This window comes from Elaeis guineensis, chromosome 1, assembly GCF_000442705.2.
Source record: "Elaeis guineensis isolate ETL-2024a chromosome 1, EG11, whole genome shotgun sequence".
NCBI lineage: Eukaryota > Viridiplantae > Streptophyta > Magnoliopsida > Arecales > Arecaceae > Elaeis > Elaeis guineensis.
The window spans coordinates 177,234,291-177,260,328 of NC_025993.2; the positions used below are offsets into that span (position 1 = coordinate 177,234,291).

Sequence of the window (26,038 nt, forward strand, 5' to 3'; positions counted from 1 at the left end):
CATAGTGGTTGAGACTCGATGGGATCACCGAAGAGATCCATAGCCGATCAAGGAGGGAGGAGCTCCACCATGGCTTAGGATTTTAGGAGCTCTAGGTTATATGCGATGGCAGGACCTCCGTCTGCTACGTGGCCTCAATGCAGAGGCCTCCGCATGCCATGTCGCAATTGAAGCTCACAGGGAGAGGTCAAGGGAGGCGGCGGTGAGCTTCTGGAGGCTCCGACGATGAGATTCTTCGACGAAGATAAGGCGATGGAGGTGGAGGCCACGGTAGGGAGAGGACAGAGGTGGAAGAGGAGGCAGTGGAGGATGGAAATGAGGAGGCTGCAGTAGTGGGGGTCGAGCGGCGACGCGGCAGCAACTGGCAGCGAGCGACGGCCCGGGTGGCTAGACATGATGGGGTTGCTTAATTCATGTTTGTGGAACCTTTGGAGTCCGAGTGTCTGAGTGCCATTGGATATTGCACTCTGGCTTTAAAAAAATCGAAAGAAAAATTAAAAAAAACATGGCGATAGGTTTTATTTTTCACTAGAATATATTATATATTTCTATATTTCGATGGATTCAAATGGTGGAGTCATCGTCATTAAGCAACAGAATTAGAGAAATCACATAGACACCGAAATTATGATAGGACCCAGTTGGAAATCAATGGATACTGTGGATCTCATAGTGTAAAATCGGAGGCATACGTTGAGATTTAGCTGGAATTTAACGGGAGAGAATCAAAGGAGAAGAAAGGATAAAAAAGTTTAAAAATAATTAAAGATAAAAATAATAAAAAATGATAAGTTTAGAAAAGAATTTTATGAAATTAGGATTTCCAGATTTTCATAAAATTTATCTAATAGCTCATAATGCATGTTACGCATAAATATAATTTGTTTATAATATTTTTTTTCTTGAAGTTATCAATTGCTTTTGTTTATGCTATCTCATGTATTTGTTCAGAATTGCTTTTCTTATGTCTGCAATAATATGGTTTAGAACTTGATGTGAAGTTTTAAATAAAATAAACTAATTTATAAATAGCTTATAACATACATATAAATAGTTCAATAAAATAAAATATATTTTTAAAATAAAATAGTTAATAAAATCATCCAAACCGCTGTAAATTAGAACAACGGAGAATTACGTATTTACATGTGACCGTATCCCATGCATTGCATGGGGTTCTAAGCTAGTTATATATTAAAATAGAAATAATTGATAATAAAATTTAATAGTATAGAATTATTGATATAAATAAAATTAAAATATGCAAATAATATTAATGAAAAAAATAAAAAAGTATTATAATTTTATCAAAAAAATTAATAAGAAATAATTTTGTTAATACAGAAATCCACCTTCCACATGCTCTATCCATACTTTTTGTATTTGGGATGATACAAATTGGTGGATCCAAATAGATAAGCAATCCCCCATTTTCATTCATCTTTTCTAAATTTTTTTGAACTAAATGATGAATGAAGACTATCCATCTTTAGGGACCGAATAAATGGATAATCTCTCTTTTTCATCATTTTTTTTTTTAAATCAAATAATAAATAAAAACCATCTATCCTTTTAATTCCATCCTTTCTCTCCCCTATAATCCCCACTAAATACAGAGTTATATGGTTGGTTCCATCTAGTATGCGAAGGTTTCAACAATGCTCGTCTTAATGTACAAAACGGAGACAGCAGACGGTTCTCCTTTAACGGTCGGATAAAGCTGATTTGTCCCCGGCCAAACATGAGCAGCGTTTATTGATGCACGAACGCAAGGGAAAGAAAAACGTTGGGTGGAAATATCAATCCATCCGGCGAGTCGTTCAGCGACTCCTCCCCCGTTTCTTTGGACGCGCATACCGACGTTCGTCGGACGCGGCCAAAGCCAAAGCCCAACTTGGCGTCACGGCGAGGCGGAGAGAGAACCAGCGACGAAGAAAGAAAGCCGGGTTCTTGCTTGCTTTTCGTCGAACGGGAAGGAGGAAAAGGGGAAAAAAAGGGATTGGGAGGAAAAAAAAAAGAATCGGCAAACCCTAATCAAAGGCGAGCGTTCTAGCGATCTATTCAACTTCTGGTATTAGATTTCCAGGTGAGCTTCGTTTCTTGATCCCAATTATGGGTGCGTTGGGGGAAACAAGAAAGATGGTCTTCATTTATTATTGCCGTTTTGGATGATATCAATCGGATGGATGGAGCGCGCGGGGAGCAACAATTTTGATAATTTCTTGAATTTTTCTGAAATTTGAATGGAGAATTCGAGAATTTGGAAGGAGAGGCGACCTACGCCATAATGTGGTTTGGAGCCAAGCATGAGAACCGAGAAAAATAAAATTTATCGCAAAAAAATATGTTTCTTCCATCATTAAAATTTGTTACTAGTCTAATAACTTGCTTATAAATGTGTCGGGGGTTTGTGTTGGCCTGAATTTTTTTTGTCGGATGAGAATAACTGTTACTCGGGCTTCTTTTTCCAAGAAGTGGGTTTCCGAGGTTTGCGGGTTAGGTTGAGAATTGCAAAGACATAACAAGCTAAAGAATGATTTTGAATCCAAATATTTAGGATAGTATACTATTTTATACATAAAGGTCCTAGTATCAAAGTATTTTCAGGATGTCGAGATACATCAGTTAAAGTACGAGTTAAAAGTATAAATTACATTTCTTAGTTAGGAAGAATAACATCATAGAGCTGATACACGAGTCATCTCATCTACTTGAAGTGCAAGGTTTGTTAACGGGAACTGATGTGTGGGGATTTATGCATAAAAAGAATTCTTTCTATCTGAAAATGTAGTTGTACGTTAATAATTTTGTAGTAGATATTACTGGGAATGCCACATATATAATATTGTTTTGCTTGGAATATTATGTAATTTGATGGGCTCGTATCAACCACAGATTGCTTGACTCAATGGTATGCAAGACTGGGTGTGGAAGAATGGCTGCCATGGTGAGGCTTCTCACTGTTCGAAGTTGTCCAGAAATTACACCAGGTATTTATGGGAAAGTTTTTTTTTTTTTTGGTTAGTCACATGCTCATAATTCCAGAATATTTACAACATTGGAAGCATGCCTAGAACCCTTGCTTGATCTGTTTGTTCAAGCCGTTATGGGCTTTAGCTTGGTTGAAATGCCAATTAGAATTAGTTGAACTGCCATATGGTAAGAGAACTACCATGCAGCCAGAAGCCATATTTTATTTTATTTTCCTCCTCACAAAGGGATGCTTTTGTCCTATTTAAAGGCTTATAATACAACTTGACTTGATGCACATTCATATTAAGGTGGGGTATTAGCAAAAATGATCAACAATTGGCAGTCAAAAGAAAATTTCAGTATCCCACATTGTACCTGGGAATCCAAAATGCAAACGGCTAAATATCCCTCTTTCGTCCACTTCATGTCCCATTTGATGTCCTTTATAAATTTGTCCTGTTGCTGTATTATCGTCTAAGAATCTGTGTATCAAATTTTTTCCAACTATTGAGAAAAGAATCACCGTTGTAGTTTCCAGTTTGATATTGTTTCCATTTGCTAACCAAACCACAAAACCTGAATAAATTATCAGGACTCTCATAAATGCTCATGTTTGACCAAAATCATTAAGTTCCTTTCGATTAAGATAGCAGCAAGAGGTTTAGGCTTTTTTCATTTTTCAGTGAAAAACTTGGGAAATAAAAAAGGAGAAAATTGCTTATCTTTTAGACTTTACCACAAGCAAGCATGTTTGCTATGTCCATGGTACCAGGTGAACACATATACCTAAGGTTAAGCTTCCAATTCTTTTTCATTAGATCGAAGCAGAAATCCTCGCTATTGATAAGGGAATTCTTTGCAATTTTTTTTTTTTTTCAAAATGCAGTGAAAGGAAAAGAAAAGGATAAATGTTATCCATGGAAGCGTAAATGAGTAGAATTACTGGGAAAACATGATGCTTAATTTAACTGAGAATGTTGGATTTTTTTTCCATTATATAGTATTCAACAGAATGAAAAAGGAAATTGAAAAGATTCAGAAAGGCAATTTGTGATCAAGAAAGTTGATCAGCCTGAAGATATATGGAGATATCTTTTTCCATTGTTTTCAGGTGGTAAATGGAATCACTAATTGTCCACTGTTTTTAAAATCATAACCATAATTCAAGCCCTGTCCCAACAATTTGCATAAGGTTTATGAATCTCTATCATGTAGTCATGCAAGCTCAAGACTTCTCTCTCCCATTTTTATATTTGACAAATTTTCAAGTACTCTTACTTACTTGGGCCTCCTTGTATCCTTCTTGGACACTCTATCACTATTTTAATCATTTCTCTGTTACTTTTTTCCCAACATGCACCTTCATTGGTATATTGCTTCCTCGCACATGTATTGTAACTACAACCATGACCATGACCATCTTATGTTCTTCTATTTTAATTGCATAGTTCCATGCTTTTTCTTGGTTATTTGCTTCCTCATGGCCATGACAGCAATTCATATTGTGTCAGTCAAACCTTGGTCCTGTGTTATCTTGAAACTTTTTGTATATGATTTTCACTGAAGTCCTAGACTAATATGCACACCAAGAAAGGTACAGATTTGTGTTCTGGATATTTGGTCTGAAAGCAACTGCATTGTGTTTCTTTTTTCTGGTAGAAAAAGACAGCTATGAGAAGATTGCTGCTCAGACCATTCATAAGGAGTTTCATGATGCAGATGAGGCAAATTTACTTGAAGAAGAAGGTAAATTTCACAATTCTGGTTCCAGTTTTACCAATCAATCTTTTTAGTGGAGAAATTTTCTTATGGTTCAATTTATATTCCGATGTCTTTTCCTGTTTTTCTGTCTTGTTTGCCTTCTGCTTCCTTTGTGCAGCTATGTCATGAAATTTCACAGATATTGTTTGTAATGCAGTTGTGCTCAGTGCCACTGTTCTAGGTCAGTAGGTGTTCAAAGGCATAGTATGCCATAATGCAAGTAACATGGACTGCCTGGTGCATAAACTAACATTTTCATCTGTAACATGAGTCCCTGCATCTGCTATGTTCGAATAGTTGATTGAAAAATGTATTAAACTATATAATAAAGCCATAATATGCATACCTATCTTTCCTAGTTTAGATGTAGCATGCATGCTGTGAACTAATAACAAACAAAACTTCTCTTCATTCAAGAAGTTACCACAATGATATTTATAATTGGTGTTGTGCAAACAGGAAGCAAGATCATGGAAACAGATTCTTGGGTAGTCTGTAGAAGTTAGCAAAAGAAAACATTTAAAAGTGTTTTGATTTTCAAACTTACTAGCTTATAACCCCGTGCCATGCACAGGATGTGATTTTTTCTTGAAAAAATATTTTATTTTATTGATATATTAATATCTATTTTATATATATTTCAAAAATAATTAAAATAATAAAAAATATATATTTTGTACATGGTGTGGATTATAAGCTATTTATAAGTTATATATATATATATATTTTAAATTAAGAGTTTTCATGGGCCTTTTGTCGCCTAGCTCGTAAAATTCTCACCTTCTTTCGGTATTAGCATTCGTTCTTTTCTACTTTGTCCGTGCCTTCGGAGCTCGCTCTCTCTTCTCTCTTTATGTTGCCATGACAGAGCCCAAGAGACTCTCAGAGAGTTGGAAACTCGGGATCTTATTCGGATCAAGTGTATCGGCACCCACTCACATATCTGCAACCTGGGCCTCGACTCCACTTTGGAGGCCTGCACCATCTCCGAGGGTATGGTCGGCTAGTAGTCCATCTGCAAGGCTACTAGTCTTATCCTCTAGCTCATTGGTAAGGACAAGATCGTCTGCCATGCCATCCTCCTCGTCGGCCAGTCTGGCACTAGCGAGACTGCCATTGCCATGGGCCTTGTCAAGTCCCTTGGCCAGGAGACCCCTTTGCCACCGTCTTTGGCTTCGAGCTCTTCTCTCTTAAGATGTCCATATGTCAAATAGAGGCTTCTGCATTGTCAAACGGAGGCTCTGCCAATGCAGAAGCCTCCATTTTAATATACATATATATTAATGTATAGTAAGAGGGGATATTGATGATGAATTTATTATATCATATAAGGAACTACTGAGATTTTGAATCGATTTTTTCTGAGCCGAGATCCTTTCTTGCCATATGAAGCTTGGGTTTTCAAAAGAAAGAATCTTTTTCAAGGATTGTATGAGAGTTCAACTCTGGAGAGACTTTTTTTTTTTTAGAAAGGTTTTTTTGAATAAACATACATATCTTTAAATCTTTCGGAAAGTAGCGGCGTATTTGTTTGGTATCTTTCGTGCAAAAGAATGAGTCCCCTTCGCGCAAACCACTACAACCGTTCCTAGGCATGGTAAAACAAATTATTGCATTCTTATCTTCTGAAAAGTAGCGGCATATTTGTTTGGTATCTTTCGTGCAAACAAATGAGTCCCCTTCCTTCGTGCGAACGACTACAACCCTTCCTAGGCTTGGTAGAACAAATTATTGCATTCTTATGTGGATTCACGATACTATGTAAAAGTTCATTTACCATATATTGAAATTATTTAGGTTGTAGGACTAATAGCTTTTCGTCTCTCCTATTCCTTTTCTGGGCTTCAAACAATTCTAGCCCCTTAACATTGCCAATGGCGGCAGGCAAGAAGATGAGACAGAACCCGAAAGGGTCATGTGAGGGTCACAGCCTCACGGGCTCAATCCCCATGGGAGAAAAAACAATAATAGATGATTTTTATTATCCTGTGTGGACCAAGCCCGTGACTCCCATGGTGCTCGTGACTCCCATGGTACCCTCTCTGGCACCATCTCTTCTTCGGGCTCTTGCACTGGGAAAAACTACACGTGGTGGATGGAAAAGCTACAAACATGGCACATGGTGGCTGAAGCTTTCGTTTTAATGTATATAATATAGATTCTATATATGATATAGGATGAGGGTGGGGCCAGGGTTTTAATCAAGGGGTGGCCAAAAACATTTAGGTTATGCTAAAACATGATGCCATGCAAGTGAATATCACCCTAGACACATTTTGGATTGTCTGATATCCTTTGCAAACCTGCATTCAAAATGGGACTCACTATAAGACAGGAATTTTCAATTCCTCAAATTTTCAAGTCATTTTCCTCTACGCATGTGCATATGCAGACGTGGCTCACAAAAAATATATTAATGAAAACAAGATTGACATTAATATTATGAATACTCTAGACATTGCTTATCATATATTGATTTTAATGAAGGTATATTATAATTTATCTAAATTATATTAGTTTTTAAATGTTTGTGTTTTCTATTTTTCGAAATTTTCAATAGTAGTGAATAAACTTTTGTTACTCTTTTAGGAAATCATTAAAATTATTGTTAGTATGTATCATGCATTGAGAAGAAAAAAATCCCTTGATATGGGGGTTGCATCATTTTGTATCAACATCAAAGTAATTGTATAAATTTTTTCCCCATATAATATGCTATGCTGCTAGAATAATGCTAGTTGGACTCCAAGATACGGGACTCCACATTGAATTACTTTTGGGTGCTTCATGCTGTGGCACAAAGCAGTAGAGATTTTCACCATCTAAATAGTTACATGTGGGATAATACATCTTCAATGGTCCATTTTTGCTTGAAGGGGCTATTTCTTGGTGCCATGGTAAAAGGCTTGGATCTGTCCTATGCAAAGGCTGGGCCATCCTAAAGAGACCTTTGAAAGCATCAATGGTATACGTCAGGAGAATTGTTACAATTTGCCTATTAACACATCGATTTGAAGCTAGATGAGATACTTTTTGTTTTCAGCCTTCTGCTCATTGTTATTATTGAAGATGGGCATCACCATTAGCATGAGGAATATTCTCCAAATTTAAACTAGGATATAGGGGCTTTGGAAAACCTCTAAGTTCTCTAGTGTTTGTCTACTTCGTCTGTATCAGAATTGTGATAACCTGATTTCGGTTAATATTCCTTCACTGAATTTGAGGAACTTGGATCTAACAATTCTACTTGGCTATTGATCTCTTGCTTCACCTTTGCCTGTAATGTCTTCTCCATCATCCTTTATATAATTCATTTTAGTCCCATTTGGAGCTTTCATTTTTTGCTCCATGTGTATTAAGATCACCATAGGTTCAATGTTGATTTTTGGGTGGCGCTATGAATTTTTTCTTTTAAATTTTTTTATAGGTTTCATACATCTTTTCATTTTTTTGTAGGTGCTGCTTAAATTCTTTCAACCCATGCAGAACTCTGAGTGTGGACTAGTCTACCTTCTGAGTTGTCTAAATGGAAAGTCAAAATTTATGCTTATTTTTAGGATACGAAATCTTTGATATATCACTTTTTTGAGGTCCTCATTTATTTTTCATGTCTATAGAATACTTTGCTAGCTTATTCAATCCCCTCCATGATGTATCTCTTAGTAGCTTACAGTAGAAATTTTAGTTCATTTGCCTACTTTATTGTGTTTTACTATTTTTTTTTTTACATTGACTTCGCTTGTTTTAACCATAAGAATTGGATGAACTATGAACCTCTAATCTTGTGAGGTTGACATTTCAAGTTGGTTCTGCGCTTTGTGATACCAGCATTTTTTTTTGTATGTGATTTATTCTTTGGGGTCTTTGACATGATCTAGCACAAAGATTCAGGTCTTAGCGGGACGTCTTGCAGGATACCGGGATGGGATAGCATCCCATATGTCAGGACAGGGCCGTCCCGCTAGCGTTCTAGCATCCCAATTGAGACTTGTGACATCCTCTGTCCCAAGTGTTGGAATAGAGTAGGATGGCGGTGTGTCCCGTTCCATGGAAAAACCGGGACAGTCCCATCCTAAAGGATTTAAAATCTTTATCTAGCAATTTAATATTCTTTTGTGCTTCCTTTTTGTTGGTTGCATTTTCTAAACTAAGGGTTTCTTTTCCTTCACTTGTAGTTTACCTATCCCTTCAGCTTTTCATTAGTAAAACCTGATGGGCTATTTTTTTTTTAAAATATTAATCCCACTATTATGATCCATTTTTCACTCTTTATTCTTCGTGCATTTCAATTTAATATCATTCTCTTGTTCTGCATCATTTGATTGCCTTGGTATTGATCTTTGTCTAGCAGTCTAGCTTCTTTGTGAATTTAAGAACAATTAGATTATCTCTTATCATCCAATAGGAAAGGAGTTTACTGTTTTGTTAGGATTACTACATGGCCATCCACCTAGTGTTGTAATAACATCTATAAAAGGGGAAGATGCTTCATTTGATGATTCTGAAAAATAGTGGCTTTCCATTTGAACAATTGTTTTTATGATTTAGAAAGAAAATTCTGAAAGACTAATTCTTATTGCTATTAGTCGATCTAAAAGATTTTATGATGTTGAAAGGAATTATAAGGTAATATTTGTTTATTGGTGTTTCATGAAGGTGAAGATTAAAATTCTTTTGTTTCCATTTGTTGGATAACTTCTGCACCAAAATGGAGTATGATGCTAGTATTTTTAGATTTCTATTACATCTTATATCATAAAACTTTGTCCTTGTTTTGCTGGTAGTGAATTTCTATTTGTTTATTGCTCTCCTTTTTTGCAGATATGCATGTCTTTGATTGTAGACCACTGACAGATCCCTTGCACCTGGTAATTTTTTTAAAAGAAGTTATAGATAGTTTAGCTATCATCAAGAAATAAAAATATTCAAACAGTTTGGTGCTGATGTTGGGTCTATTTAGTCCGGTGGAGCCTGTATTGTGAAGTTAAAGGCAGTTTCATCTCACGGTCTTCGTTTGATCTTACACTGCTTGGAAAATTTCTCTGTTCTTTGAATATCTGAATTTGGTGTATAGCTGTTACACAAAATCTTTTATATTTCATCTTTGACATAAGAATTTATTGCAAAAAGTTTTTTTTTTCCCCTGTCATTCCCATGCATTGCTTGCAAAACAGCCATGTGGTTAATTATCATTTCATGCTCAATGATCTCATGCAAAGGATGGACTTGACAATAGAGAAGTGTTATATGTGCGGAATCTTTGCAACAGATGAGCCCTTAGAAATCATAATTTGTCATGACCCAAGACTTGAACTTATGACTTATCTGAATCCAAAGTGTGACTGCAGTAATGGAATATGGCACTCAGCAGGCACAGGCATTGCAGCACTGGCACACACTTTATGGCATGGGCATTGGGGTTTTCAGCTTTTTTTTTTTAATAAATAATTTTAAATTCTGATGCTTTAAACTTCATCTTAGTGTAGTTGTCAGTTGTTTCATCTTCCATGTGTTGAATCAATATCTTAAACCCTTACATAATGTCATACAAGCGAAAATGCGGTTTTGTTTTAATGCTGATTGTGCAGTACTGCAGTGTCATTTGAAGTTTTGAACTAATATGACATTTTAACTAGTTAAACTTTTTAAGTGGTGCTGCTTGTTTTGACGACTTATTTTCTGCAAATAGTGGCCACAATACTGAATATCTCTAGAGAACCTTCTGTACTTTTGCTCATTCGCAACTAATCAGACTGAACTGCACCATGCTAAGTGATCAATTTAAGCCATTTTGTGTCATGAAAAACTGAAAATATTAAGAAACAAGCGCCTGTTTTGTTGTGCCATAATATTTTTTTATCTCATCAACTGTATTCTCCAAGTTCACTGCACATCTTAGTCTGATGACTTTGATCTGTATACACTTATTTTGAATGGATGTGTTATTTCAGTTTTGTTGTTCTTGTCAATTCATATGTTATTCCTGATGTTTATATTTATGATAAAGGTTTGTTGCAATGCTTGCAAGAAGCCAGTCAAAGCCAGTCAATATGCAGCTCATGCAGGTTTCAGCTTATATTTTATTTTCTACAATGATGTTTTTCTATTATTTTTATGCTTACTTGTGGTGTATATGGCATAGAAATTTCCTTTTTTTTCAAAGGAAAACTGTTCATTATGATTATAATTTGCATTTCCAGCCCCACTTCTTCTGGGGCATGAATGTTTTGGAAATGGAGTTGAGCATGCAAAATGACTGAATTCTATTTCTGTTAAAGATGGTTAATTTTGAACCATGTTAAACGCTGTTCGAACTCCATTATATCATGAATATTTAATATGATGCCATGAATGCCCACCAAATGCAAGTAGGTGTGTTCACTCTATTATCTATCTATTTTGCAAAGTTGGGAAGGGTTTGTTGAAAGCCATATCCATGTCAATTCCACATTGTAAGAATGGCTTTATGAATGAAGTATCAAATTTTGTGCTTGTGGATAGTGGCCAGAATATTACAATATTAGGCATCATGCTACAACGAATGTTAGCATATTATTGCTAAAAACTTACATGACACTACACACCAAACATATATATGGATATGCTATGAAAACTCCTTTGAAAATATTTTTTTATTTGTACTTATTAAAGTATATTTAAAAATTAATCATGGAAGATAAATTGATTTACTTATGCACATAACATCAGTGCATTAATCAAGTGCATGAAGTGAACATGCCCTTCGATTGGGGCTGCAAAAATTTTGAAAAACTAAGAAAAGTGATAAAAGGTAATGGATTTAATAAAAAATATGGAATAAATAAGTTAATGCATGCCGTCCATTAAACCATGCCACTGATGATTTCTGTAAAGCTAATTGCATTTCAATTGCTAATTTTAAAACATATATTTTTTAAATGTATTCTAGTTTCCAAGTTTTGTGTAACTTGTCTGACAAAAATGCTTGCTATTGACCTCAGCATGCACAGAAAACCGTAACTCAAGCAGCAAAACTGATATTCCTACCTTATTTTTTTTGCAAAAATATAGCAAAAATGATAAGAAACCCCAAACCAGAGTTTGAAGGACAAAATGCCATTTTTAGGGTTTTTATTTGGCCATATTTATCTGTGCCTATCGATACCCCTTTTTCAATACAGATCCTCGATACGATGCATGCCATACCCATCCTTGGTCAGTACTGGTTTGATACTAAATATTTTGATCCTTCTTTATTATTAAGTTTAATCTATTAATTGTACTGAAAAAGCCCATATATCAATGTTCGCTAATCATATTTTGATTTTACGAAAATAATACAGCATTCAATTGTAAACTTGAGAAAGGCTAATCCTCCTTTTCCCTGGGGGAGGGGGTAGTAGTCACCTATTTGTATGATTTTCGACCTCTGATCCTACTGTCTGGCCCTTGCTAGTTTCTGGCATTGTTATCGAATTGTCGGGTCCATAATCACGGCAAATTTGGTAGAGCAACTTTCTATATCATGTCTATTGTCCTTTAGCGTGGTGCCTCTTGTATGATATGTAATGAAATGGGTTATCATTTAAATCCTTGTATTAATCTGGCTTGATATTTGCACAACAGACTCACCAAACCTGCTGAAAAATTTTGCCTCATCAGCCAAATTCATCTTAGAATACAATATCCTGACTTTTTCCAACAAAATAGATCATTTAAAGCAATATCTCTGAATTTAACATCCACTTGTGCATAGAACTGGTATTTCTCATATTCACATACTTTACTCAAGTCCATCTCAATTCAAGGTCTCAAAAGTGGAAATGACCAAATTACAATGGTGTTACAATTTCACTAGTCCAATTCTAATGCTTAAGGCAATTATTTTCCACAAACACTCTTGGATCTTATATTGGTCATTTTCTAATAAATTTAAAATTCTGGAAGACAACACTGAAGCAAATTCATATGAAATATAGTAAATTTGTTTTTCTGGTTTTATGATTAGATAGATACGTGATATTTGCCTTCCAAAAGATACATTTATATAGCAAACTACCAGTGAACAATCTTAAGTTCTTGACCATATCTGTTGCTTAAGAAGATTTTACATTTTCTCTTCTTTTGGATCTAGAGACCATATCAATATGTGGCAGATCTTCCTTGTTTAAGTTGATGTAGAACTTGAACCTGTATCCAGTGGATTCATTGATAGCTGTAATTTACAATTTTTTAGTGTACAAATCTATAGCCTTCTGTTCTTCTTAATGTTCTAATGGTCAATGTTGATTATTGAATCATTTAGTGTTAATCTTGAATATCGAATCATCCATCATGTTACATAATGAATTTTTCCCCTCTGAATACAAGTTAAACAATGAACATATTTTCTCTCATGATTGTTTAGCGTCTGCTTATGTTACTGAAATTTTCAACTGGTGGGGTGATGGTTCATTGAATAAATGTCTAATTCCTGCAGAGCGCTGTAGGTCATTAAACTCTATGAAAGACATTATTCTGGAGCTTGATGGTAGTTCTGGTCATAAGAAGCCTCCAAGGAAGGGGAGAAAAATATCACAAGCAACTAATGGCAGTATCCTTTTATTAAATATTTTAGTTATTAGGTAATAATTTGTTTTTAAAATTTTCCTTCTGTAGGCTTACTAACCTTTGAAAGAACAAGGAATATGTTTCAAGTTCGTTGTTTGGCTTATGTATTTTTTCTTTACACATACTCACAATAGCTTATAATTTATCATGAATTAGTTCTCTGTCTAGACTTCTGAGTTTAGGGATCCTTGGATAGCACTGACTAAGGTTAAGGGTTTGATCACTTTGATGCTTGTTTCAACTCTGTCCTAGCTGACCTCATATAGATGGGATGAAGGGATTGTTGGTGAAACTAATTTTTTGTAAAAGTTCCATAACAAAGATATAGCATAACTTCAATATGGTGTTGATAGAGAGCATAGAATCCTAGATAGCATTGGAAATGCTAGCGGACATGTTGGAAGTGATGAAGAGATTCTTGAGATGGGACAATTCTATCCAATCAAAAAGTTCTGGGCACCGATCGCCGAACCAGACAATTCAGGGCATTTTGAGCCATGCCAACTGCAAATTGGGACGGTTTGGCTGGCCAATTCAGAACACTGGATGAGGGAGAGGAAAGAGAGGGAGAGAGAGAGAGGAGGGGAAGAAAAAGAGGGGCCAGTGGTGGCCGCTGAGGTCGTCGGATGGTTGGTGGTGGCCGTCGAGGCCGTTGGAGGGTCGTAGAGGCTTCCATGGCTTGGTGTTGTCCGATAGGGCATTTAATCGAGAGAGATAGAGAGAGAGAGAGGGGGAGCGATAGTATCGGAAGGAGGCGCAGCCGGTGGAGAGGTTGCTGGAGGGTGCCGGATGGCCTCCATGGCCATTAGACGGTGGAAAAGGCATGGACGGAGCCGTGTTCGTGGAACATGGGTGATCGCCCTTGTTCATCATCTTTTTTTTTTTTTTAAACGATGATGAATAGTGAAGCCAGCAAACTCATTGCCGGCTTCACTATTTCAATTTTTTTTTTTTTTAAATCGAAGAAACAATGAAGTTGGCAATGGGTGTGCTGGCTTCACTTTTGCAAATCAATTGTCGGCTTCATTGTGGCTGGAATTTTTTGAAAAAATCCCATAAAATAGGGGTGATCGTCTATATTTCACGCTCGTGGACCTGCAAGCTGCGATTTTGCTGTCCAACAGCTACAGTGGCCAGCCAGAGGCCCATTGGTAGTCTCTCTATTGGTTGCCTCTCCCTCATCTTCTTTCTCCTCTCTCTTTATCTCTCTCTCTCTCTTGATCGAGATTTGGCGGAGGAAGCGGAGGCCTTGGTGGACTTTCGAGCGCGCTCGCGGCCCGCCTATGACCACTGCCGGCATATCCTCCAGCCTCCCTCTCCCTCCCTCACCCCTTCTCCCTCTCCTTCCCTCTTTCTCTCGTTTCCTCCTCTCCGATTCCTTTCTTCTCTTCTGTGTCGGTTTGCACTGGTCTGGTCCGATATGGATCCGTACCAACTCATACTGCCGCGGACTGGTACGGGTCCCGGTTTTGGTTTTGAGGACCTTGGTTTTGGGTTGTAAGAGAACTATGAGTGTTACTATTGATTTGTTAAGATGAAAATACTCTGTTGGCTGCAAAACAGGAGTTACAACCAAGGAGAGAATTGGTGGAACTTCTAATTTGTCAGCTTTAGGTTGCTACTAAATAAAATATTCTTCTCAAATTGTGGCAAGAAAATGATGGTTATGTCACCATGGAAAGAGATCTATGGAAATGCCTACTTTCATCAAAAACAATCCATAATCTGGTAGGACAGCATTAGAACATTTAATAGTGAACATCCCAGCACCATTATCTTTTTCCTATTTCTGGAGGTATCTATCGGTGTTTCTCATAAGCTAAGCGAGAGCAGCGATCTTCGAACTCTTCCACTGAACAAGCAATGTTAGGAAAAAATTTCCCTTGCCGAATCTGTAAAGATTTCTGGAGACAAGTATCCACAGTTTTTGGGATGGCTTTCTGAATTCTAGATCATCTTTGATGGAACCAGGGTGTTCAAGTCCCATCTTTTGCAAGCCTGGATAATAGCAAGTAGAGAAGAAACCGACAAAGCTTTTGACGCCACCATCTAACAGTGGATCTTGTTTATTGCAAAATGAAGTGTCAAGTTCGATAAAATTTCTGAAGCAAATAGCACTGTCTTCCATCTTGTTACGTTCCATTCGTGATTCATGATAAATCATCTCCTCATAGTGAAGTCCTTTCAACGGAAATTGTCTTATAAACTTATCAGCCATAATTCCTGGAAGACATAATTATGGTAAGAAAATACACAATTAGTTTAGCTGAATCAATTTCCTTCAGAAAATGTAGCTTTATGTACAAATAATTGACACATTTCTAATCCAGTCATCCACTGATATGCTTTTAGTTTTTGTCTTTAGGTGATAATGAAAGCTGAATCTGTCACAGAACAAATCATAACTGCTGCTTACTGAGAGCTCTACAATCATCCACTCTGCCCCAGTAAATAACACAAAGCAGAGAAGGGCAATATCTCTGATGCTGCCATCGGATATATATTAATTGTCTTTACTTTGGTGTACAGATTGTTTTCTACATTGCATCAGTATCACATAAATCTTCAAAATTGACATGGGATCAAGGATCTTTCACTATGTTCTGATAAAGAGAGGATAAGGAATGGAATAATGCTTTATTTTTGTGTGCTGTAAAGTACTTATAAGGTCTTCTTTTGAAGGATATATGTGCCTGCTAGAAAAAGTGCTTAACTACAGACAAATATATGAGAAAGGCCTGTTACTGAAACATTGAATAATTTGAGCCTACTCTGCTCCAAAGCCCAACGGTAGAGTCATGAAGGAAGATGACTTTCATTCAATATAATCGGATCGGCAGGTCTCATTAGTGACTCTCACTTATGATCAGTGCAAATTAGATTTTCATGAGTACAGTATATTTGTATTTATCTTCTCCTCTATCTTTCTTCGAAGATGGTGATAGATTGGTGACATTAAGAATTCATGATACAATACTATCATGTACTCCTTTTCTGATTCTTGTTCATCAATTAGACTTTTGCTTTTAGTCATTGATGATTCCTATGGTGAGAAGTCTTTGGTTATAGATCTTGACATTTCCTAGATCAACGAAAAACTGTAGAAGAGCAAGAAAAATCTGAGTCAATGGATGGGAATGCTCTTGGTGTTTCAGAATCAAATTTTGATAACCAGAGTGGCATGCTATCTTCACACTCTGGAGAATCTCAAAGTATGTCCTCATTGTCTCTGCTCGTTCATTCATTTTATTTTTGCTTTTCTAACTTTTTTAAAATTATTTTTTGGTCAAATCCTATAAATTTACAGATTCTTAAGGTTGTTTGTATGAGCTTTGCTTGATCAGTTGATCCTTTAGCTTCTTGAAATGAAATTTACAACTTTTAATAGTTTATATCCTTTATGCTGAGCTCTTATTTGGATGGTATCGCCTCTTGCCACTTGGGGCAAGAGGTTGCATGCTCGATTCTGGTTGGAGTCCCCAAGTGGGGTGGGTGTAGAGTAGAAAGGGTGGGGAGTAGACCCTCCTAGTCTCAGAAAAAAGTTTATATCCTTTCATATTGGTCTATAATTAAATATTAATGCTCTTTTGTCAGTGCTAAGAGATATGTATTTGTAAAGAATAAGGCTTTTCAATTGTTTTGGCATTTTTGAGTTATTTTTGCATCATGTCTTAAGATATAATCATACCTCAAAGTATGGAAAGATTGTAATATATACATTTTTTTATGAAGATGGGAGCATCCAATCATCAATATTGTGAAATGTTAATACAGCTGAATGCAAATGCGCAAGGACAGGATTACTGTTTGCATGGATACACTGTGTCTCTACATTCAGTATTTATTTTTTTCTTTATCATGTGGTATTGCATCATGATAGTACATTTTAACCCTTTTTTCTTAAGGAATCATGGAAGCCCAAATTGTTGTCTGAGATTTTCTCACAGAATCTCCTAGATAGTTTTGCCTGAGATTGGTAAAGAATCTCAACTTTTAGCTATTGTTATCAGAGCGTCCTCTTCGTGCTTATCATGCCTCTAGACTTTTGTAGCTTGAGCACCACTGGCTGCCCACAATTCTTTGTAGTTCAGTGAGACAAGTGACTTTGTTCATATTAGAGAAGATTAATGGTCTATATGTTGATTTTTGAGTAGGCTCTTGAATAATGCGATTAAACCCCATTTTACCCACATTCTTTTCAATGTTTCTTCCTATCTGTTGGATCTCTGGATTGCCTTTTTATCCAGTTGGTTAATATCGAACAAATTGTTCTCGGCTTCTCAATTAAGTCTTTATCATTCTATTCTTTATTCTTTTGTAAGTTAAACATTTGAGTAGCCTATGGCCTACTGTAGTCCTTCCCACTTTATTGAGCCAACCTCACTATTTTATATTGATTTGGTCTTGGTTATTCCACTTAGACACATAGCACTTGTTAATTTCTCTCCTCCTTTCTATTCCACTATTTTCTCCCATTTGATGCTCTTTCACCCTTTTCTTTTCTTTCTGGTCAGTATTTGTCTGATCCCTGTCCTGTGATGTAAAGGATTTAGTTAGCTTATCATGTAGGTAATCTCCAATATACTATTGCTTATTTTTATGAGCTAACTGTGGCTTGGAATTGAACAGGAATGTCTTATAGATTTACTTGTGTGAATGCTAAAAGAAGCATGACTCATTTTTTTGAGGGAACTCATCAAAGTGAATTGCTTTTCTTGAGTATTCATGAGGTTCATCTTCATCAATTCTTTGTTCTGTAGGGACACCAGCATCAGTTGATCATACCACAGCACTTGATGCTTCTGAAATTGGCATTGGAGGTACTGCGAACTGTTTGGCCGTTGCAATATATTCTCTGAAATTGAAAATTCTATATTTTACATGTATTTTCGAATAATCATTTGCATTATTTCACGAAGATTGCCAAATTTATATCTGGGCATGTAGAAATATTTGTTTGCAGATCATATGTTTAATAGGAACTCTCTGTTGGTTATGTGAGATCACTTTTTTAAAATCCTTATGGGATTGTTGTTGCTCAATTTGACTATGGATCATGCAATATATCTTTCAATTAATGTTCTTTTTTGTTTGGATTCTCCATTATTTTGTCTGTTTAATTGCTATCCAACGTAATGCAGTAACCATTTGAATAAATTTAATTTTTTTATTTAAAGGAAAGCATTTATGGCCACAAAATAATTGTATTTTTCCTTTGAATAAATCTCACCAAAGGGATGTAAAGCCTAACTAATTTGTTGGAAGAAAAGGGCTGCTTAATTGTTCAATTCTGTGCTATTTGCTTTAATGCAACATGATATACCCTGGTTTTAACTGTTTTATGCCTGCCTTCTCAAGCAAGTGCAAACCTTTTGTTTAATGCCTATGCGGGATTAAAACATCTTACAAACTATAATTTGATGCTGACAATTGGGAGGACACGTCCATTTAAGAGGTGGTTTGTTCCTGCTATTTCAATTGCACCACAACTGAAGTTGCAGAGAAGTTGGAGTGCAGCATTTCATGTCACAGGTGTTATATTTGGTTCATGTTGTTGAGTTTGCAAAAACTACTAATTTCTGTTTGGTTGCTTGCCATTCTAGTCATAGCATCCCAAGTTTACTCACTAGAATTCAGTTGCTAGAGGTCAGCGAAGTGCAAGATTGAGGTCTTTGGGTTGTTGGGGTCAGGAGGCAATGAGAACTCTGTGGGTGGGATGAGGGGCTGTAGGTAGTCCCTTGCTCATCCACTGTTAAAGTGCTGCATTTGACTTGGAGATGTTTTGCTTGAGTCATCTTGCTGCAAATCCCCTTCTCTGTGAGTCATCTTGCTGCACTTTAGATGACTTCAGGCAACCAAACACTGCAAAAGATCCACCTGCAAGTCTGCCCACAGCTAGTCAACTTGTAGGCAGGTCTTCTTGCATATTATACTTGCAAATGATGGTTTGAGGTGCCATTTGCAATTTAGCACATTGTACTGCATGTATCAGTTTTCCTTCAAAATTTAACCCAACTAAATAGGACATGACTTTGAAGTATTCATGAAGCCTCTATGCATTTCTTGTTATTGGTCTTGGGATGTCTATTATTTGATGTAAAAGGTTTCCGACCATCCGATAATATTTGCAGTTATATCTCCATTCTCCACTCATTTTTAAGATTTTTGGAAATTCTATATCCAATATATCTGCATTTGGAGTAAAAATTACATGGTAATCATCACACAGAAGAAGACACAAAGAATAGAGAGAACTGAAGAGAAAACTGAAGGAAGAGAGGAGCAGAGATCTCATTTGGGGTGGATGTCCATGGAGGTTCATTCAGTCCATGTTTCCAACTCCAATCAATAGATGATCAACTTCTTTAAGCACTGGAGGACACCTAATTACTGCCACTTTGAGCTGTTGAGGCCCATAGGTAGTGATGATTCTGTTATGGTATAATGAGAGTGATTGTCTTACGCATGCTGACATCTTTCAAGCTGATGCTTAAAAATCGTATGTGAGTTGTCCAGTCATATAAAGCATGTGAAATGATGAAATGGATCCGTTGGATATATCCTATGTTGCATGGACTTCAGTATGACAGTCAAGGGGTGGTTATATATGTCAGTGTCTGGTTATCCTAATCTCTAGGGCTATATTTGGATGAATGGAGTTCAACACAAGAACTTGGATCACTTGATTCTCTGAAACTGGGATATCATGTTTTCTAGAATTCGTAACATTTTTGTTGTTTGACTGCCATTAGAAATCACATTATTTTTCTCATTTTCCAACGGGCATTTGTTTAGCTGCATAAATTGAATGTGAAATCAAACTTCATGGAACTAAAGCAAATCAGTTCGTAAAAAACTTGCTTCAAAAGTTTACCCAAATTCAGGATCCAAATATCATCAGATTAATGAACCAAACGTTGGATAAAATTGCATTATGTGCAAGTATCCTACATGTAAAATGAATTCATGCCTTTCAGGCTTTCACCATTTAGGAAGTTGTTGGCATAACCATATGAGTCGAACCCTCCTTCCAATTCTCTGTCTTGCATGTTGTGGGTCTTAGAGGTAAAAAGGATGGCCCAGTGTGCAAGTCTCCTGCTATTGCAGGTCTGGAGAGGGTTAGATGTACCTAGCCTTACCCCTGCATGTAGAGGGGCTGTTTCCTTGTATCTCCTCTAACCTATCCCACTGCCGTAAATCATTGGACAGTCTTATTGTTTTCATGGGAAAACTGGGACAGCTCTGTCCCACAGGATTTAAAACCTTGGTGGGTATGTAAGGGGTTGTGGCATTGTTAGAGTGCGAAGAAGAAAAGGCACTTTGGATTGTATTTGGGAGAGAGTGTTGGTTGGTGGGTTAGGTTTTGAGGTAGATTGCTGCTATAGAGAAGTGGAGGGAACTATAGGCAAAGGATGGAGAGAGAGAGGGATGAGAGAGAGTTAGAGAGATGTAACTCACCTAATTTAGTATGGAGGGACATAGTGCTTCATGGATGGAATGTGGTGAAGAGAGAGATGTTTATATTGTTGGAGACCTGGAGTAGAGGGGCAACAGATTGTGGTTCTTTTTTTCCATGCAGTACCTGCATTTAGCTGAACTTTGATGTCTATTCTGATTATAATTTTGCAAACAACTATCTGGCTTACAATTATACATATGAATTTGAAACTCAAATTTTAGCTTACAAACATGTCATCTAGATTTGAGTCATATAAAATTATGAAATTTCTTGATTTTTTCAGGGCACCTAGACATATTAAAGAATATCTTCTTGTGGACCCATGCTCAAGTGTTACAACCCTACCCTTTCTCGGTGTTGGGTGCAGGTACCATGGGGTTAATCAAAGAGTCCAGTAATATAATTTATACTGATATACTCCATGGACGGTTTTAAAGAAATAAGATGAGTTTGAATGTACCCAAGAAATTATTGAATAACCAACTGACCCTACAAGCTTAAGCTAAAATGGAAAGGGTCAACAATGCATATCAGGTCTAACAACCCCTCTCCTCATGTGTGGGCCAGACCGTGTATGTGGTGGGACAATGAGATGGATCAGAATCAGCATAACAGATAACGAGGCATAATTAAATAAATAACTGAACTGGAGTGATTCGAACTCATGAGTCATGACTTCCAGCAAAGCTGTGCTCTGTCAGATATGACGAAATAACCAATAACCAATTGAATCCAAAAGCTTAAGCTGATAGGGAAAGGGTTAACAATGTATATCTGGCTTAACATAAACTTAATCAAGATATTGGCTATATGGTTTCATATTAGTGATGTGGAGTAAACATCTATCTCTTTATGCTTGGTCCATAAATAAATAGGAGATTGCTTACCATGTGTACAGTAATATGTGTGACTATATATGGTCACCAGGCCACTAAAAATAAATTGTATCTTTGGCGGCAAAATTTTAACCCACATCAGCAAACGACGCAAAGTTGTGCAGCCGCTTTTTACTCAGCTTTTGTATTGTATGTGAAAAAAAGAAGTTTCTTGGGTGCATATGTGATATCCTCTAATAAATAATTATTAATGGGAAACACAGTGCAATCAGCATTTGAATGTTAAAGGATCCTTATATTCAATTGACTTATGAACCTGTAAATGACAACCTTAAGAGTTAAGATATCAGAATGTATAATAAAATGGATCTCAATGTATTGCTATAGTGGGATTTATCAACTTAGTAACAGAGCTCAGAGCAATTCATGTTTGGCTGGTGATAGTCAGATGGCTGAGCTTAAGAGCTAGTTTTGTACATCCCAGATCATTGAGGAAATCCTCTTGCTTACTATCAACCATTTTTTTTTTTTGATCTCAAAGTGTTTACAAGATGATCTCGAAGCATGCACTTTCACTCCATTTGCAGATAAGCGGGCCTCCTTTTAAATCCTTCACTAGTTTTGTTAGTTTCAATAGTGTACTGGATTTTGCATTTTCTGAAATCTGAACTAACATGATACTCTTCTTCTTTTGCATTCTTTCAGGCAGGGAATATTACAAGATATCAAATGTGGAAACAGAAGTACCTTGTACTACTCTGAATGGATATCAGAAGGCTGGACAAATCCTTGAAAATGGTGTAATTTATAAGGAGTATCTTCGGAGTAGTAAGTCCCCTGACTTACTACCGAAGTTATCATTTTCAAACATGCTTACTGGGGCAAACAAAGCCCATCAAACATATTTAACGTTTACTTCTGGAAAACTGTTCCGCATATTGGTTATGCTTGAATTTTGATAACTGCATCTTACTTTGTAATTTACTTGTTTGGTTAATTAATTTGAATTGGCCAGCACTTAGGTTTTTCTTGCTTCGAAATATTTGAGCTCATAGATAATTTAATAGTGCTACATGACAGTCTGTCATTACTCCTTGCCTTTTTTCTTTCAAAACAGGAAATTCACAAAATCAATATGGGAAGTTTTTAAACTTCTTAATTACATGCCAAATATGTAGGTTTCTGTGGATAGGATCGCCAGTTGGTTAGTCCATGTTACGTGAAGTCGCTCTTACTCTGCCTTATTTAAGGCACATGCTTAACATATCCTGTCCCATTTGGTAAAGGAACTTTCTTTGAATAACCCTACAATAGACCCTGTAAGGGCCATCCCACCCATTTCACTTGTTGATGGTAACTGAGGATTATTTGCTGGATTGAACTTGATTTAGTTTACATATCCTAAGCCAAATTGTAGTTCCCTAAAGAGTTGTATTCTACTTTATGATGAATGAACTCTGAGCCATAAGAGTGAAATGGCTGATGGACTTAGAGGGCTTCCAACCCAACTTATTGACACCATTACAGTGATATAATTCCTCAAATAGGATAATCTTTGAATAGAGATGGATTATGTAAATTTTATGTGGAACTTTAATACTTTATTTTTTCTAATGAATACAAGACGTCCTGTCAATATGATGTATCTTGCATGATTATTTACATTGCACTGATGCCTTTCTTAATTCATATTATTCCATGAGTTGAACTCCATGAATGCTGGATTTCCTCTCTGGTAAGCAATCGGAATGTCTTGGCATGGGAACGCATGTGCTTATCTTGATAGTATAATGTTGTTTTGCACTACTTCTCTTCCTTTTTGAAGTGTCTTAGTTCTTTCATATATAGTTCATACTTTTATTCTGCAAAATTTCATTCTATTACAACGAAAAAAAATATTATCATGCTATAGAAGATCCGATACATTTATTTTATTTTACAACATCAGATGCTCCCATTCCACTGGCTACCAAAATTTATCACTTGCAAGGGAACAATCATCTCCGGTTAGAACTGGGCCATCTATACCGCGAGGCATGTGCAGAACAGCATGGCAATGATTCCTTAAGTCCACAATCAATGCAGGACAAGAGTATGATGTCTACTCAAGTCTCCTCTTCTAGTAAATTATTGTGTGAGGTTCACAGGAATGACGTTCCTCAAACGAAGGTCTGAAACACCTTACCTTTATTTAGATTATTTGCTAAGAGTCTAGTTAGTAATTAGTTTTTTATTTTTCCGCTCAAGTGCTCCCAATGTTAAAAAGAAAAGTGGTCACCTGGTTGTGCCTGTCTTCATGCTTATGCATCATGTTTATGTAAGATGTATCAATTTATGAATTGATATCAAATGTTGCCAAGTTGTTACTTGTCTTGACTTATTAAATCTCATTTGATATCTTGCGTCTCATCTTCTGAATTGTATCCTTATTTAGATTTCTGCTTATATTTCTTTCTTTTTGGTCATTTTTGACATCTGGGTGCCACTCAGGCACTTGCCTAGGGTGGCGCCATGGCTGCTTATCTGCTGCCTATGGTCCTTTGAAACTGAGTGCTCCAATTCTCATTTCTCAATTCTAACATCAGGATATGCAATTTCTTCAAAATGACGCATATCAATAGATGGATGTGCTCTCTATTATGTATTGAAAGAGGGATAAAAGAGCTTGCCCTCCAGGGTTTCATCGATCAAAATATATAGAGCACACCAGAATGTACACATATGGCAATATGGGCCAGCAATAATACAGCAATAATGCCAAAGAAATATGCAATACTAAAATATTAAATATATCTTAACATCCCCCCGCAAGTTGGGCATCCTTGGTATGGAGGCGAAGATTGGTGCGCAAAACCGAAAATCGAGAAGTGGTCAAAGATTTTGTGAAGATGTCAGCAAGTTGTTTGTCAGAAGAGATATGGACCACATCCAAATCATCCGATTAAACTCTCCCGCAAGAAGTGATGATCAAGTTCAATGTGCTTTGTATGGGCATGTAAAACGGGATTTGTCAGATCAGTAAGATGTGTTGTGCTAAGATTATCACAATAGTTGTGAATAGAGTGCCACAAGGAGATGCCAAGATCACGAAGAAGATGACGGATCCAAACGGTCTCGACAAGTGTGTAGGCTACAGATCGATACTCTGCTTCAGAATTGGAGCGAGAAATAGTAGGCTGCTTCTTCACTGATCAAGAGATTAGATTAGGGCCAAGAAATATGCAATTCCCTGAAGTGGACCTTCGTATATTTGGACAGCCAACCTAATCAGTATTTGAAAAAGCAACGAGTGATGGATTCAGACAGCGGGAGATGAAAATGCCGTAGGATAGTGTCCCGCTAATGTACCGGAGAAGATGTTTAACAGTTTGCATGTGTCTCACGAGGTGCATGGAGATATTGAGCAACTGTATTAATAGTATATGAGATGTCTGATCTTATGAAAGTAAGATATTACAAAGCACCAATAATTTGACAATAGAGAAAGGGATTTGCAAGAAGACGCCCTTCATGAGCTGAGAGACGAGCACTCGGAGATAGAGTAGCAACTGGCTTGTGAGAAAATTATGATGCTCAAGCAGTTGATGCGCATATTTTTGTTAAGTCAGATGAAGATCAGAAGGAGATCTAGTGATTTCAATGCCTAAAAAGTTATGTAGAGACCCTAAATTCTTTATGGCAAACTCATTGTAAAATGCCTGTAAGTGCCTCTAAAAGAGAGGAGAAGCTTCTAATAACAATAATATCATCGACATATGGTAGAAGAACGAAAGTGCTAAAAGAGGATTGACAAATGAACATGGAAGGATTTGCAGTACTTCCAATAAAACTAATCTTCAGAAAGAAAGAAAGCACTAAAATCAAGCCCGAGGTGCTTACTTGCATCCATAGATGGCTTTCTGTAGGTGGCAAATATGATGAGGAAGAAAAAAGTTTACAGAGTCAGGTGGTTGTTTCATATAGACGTCTTCAGAGAGAACACCATGAAGAAAGGCATTCTTCACATCAAGTTGCCAAAGTGGCCATCCAGAGGAGAAAGCAACAGAAATAACAGTGCGAATAGTAGTCGGTTTGACAACTGATGAAAAAATTTCTGCAAAATCAATGCCCTATTGCTGTTTATAACCTTGAGCCACAAGCTGAGCTTTGAGATGCTCAAGAGAACCATTAGCCTTCTGCTTAACCTTATATATCCATTTGCAGCCAATGAGATTGATAGATGAGGAGGAACAAGATCTCAAGTAGAGTTAGCCAATAAGACATCAAATTTTTCGGTCATAGCTGCACACCAACCTGCATCTTGAAAGACCTCAGCAAAGGAGTTAGGCTTGATGGGAAGAGAAGAACTCGTAGAAGCGAGAAAGGAGGTAGACGCATTCATATTCTTTGTCATGGACCAAATGAGCATAGAGTGGGTATG

The 26,038-nt window shown here is 36.7% G+C and overlaps 1 protein-coding gene across 2 annotated transcripts in view; it reads left to right on the plus strand.

The window, feature by feature from the left end:
- The first annotated feature begins 1,713 nt into the window (after positions 1-1,713).
- Positions 1,714-26,038, plus strand: part of LOC105032104 (uncharacterized) — a 39,257-nt gene continuing 14,932 nt past the window's right edge. Inside the window, exons 1-10 of one of the 2 annotated variants that reach the window (XM_010906454.4) lie at positions 1,714-2,086; positions 2,896-2,990; positions 4,633-4,719; positions 9,556-9,602; positions 10,742-10,799; positions 13,193-13,306; positions 16,410-16,535; positions 18,084-18,143; positions 22,324-22,446; positions 23,567-23,787. In XM_010906454.4, the coding sequence (XP_010904756.1) occupies positions 2,909-2,990; positions 4,633-4,719; positions 9,556-9,602; positions 10,742-10,799; positions 13,193-13,306; positions 16,410-16,535; positions 18,084-18,143; positions 22,324-22,446; positions 23,567-23,787 (918 nt within the window). In that variant the 5' untranslated portion in view covers positions 1,714-2,086; positions 2,896-2,908. The remainder of the gene's footprint in view (positions 2,087-2,895; positions 2,991-4,632; positions 4,720-9,555; positions 9,603-10,741; positions 10,800-13,192; positions 13,307-16,409; positions 16,536-18,083; positions 18,144-22,323; positions 22,447-23,566; positions 23,788-26,038) is intronic. The other variant, XM_010906455.4, reaches the window with a different exon arrangement.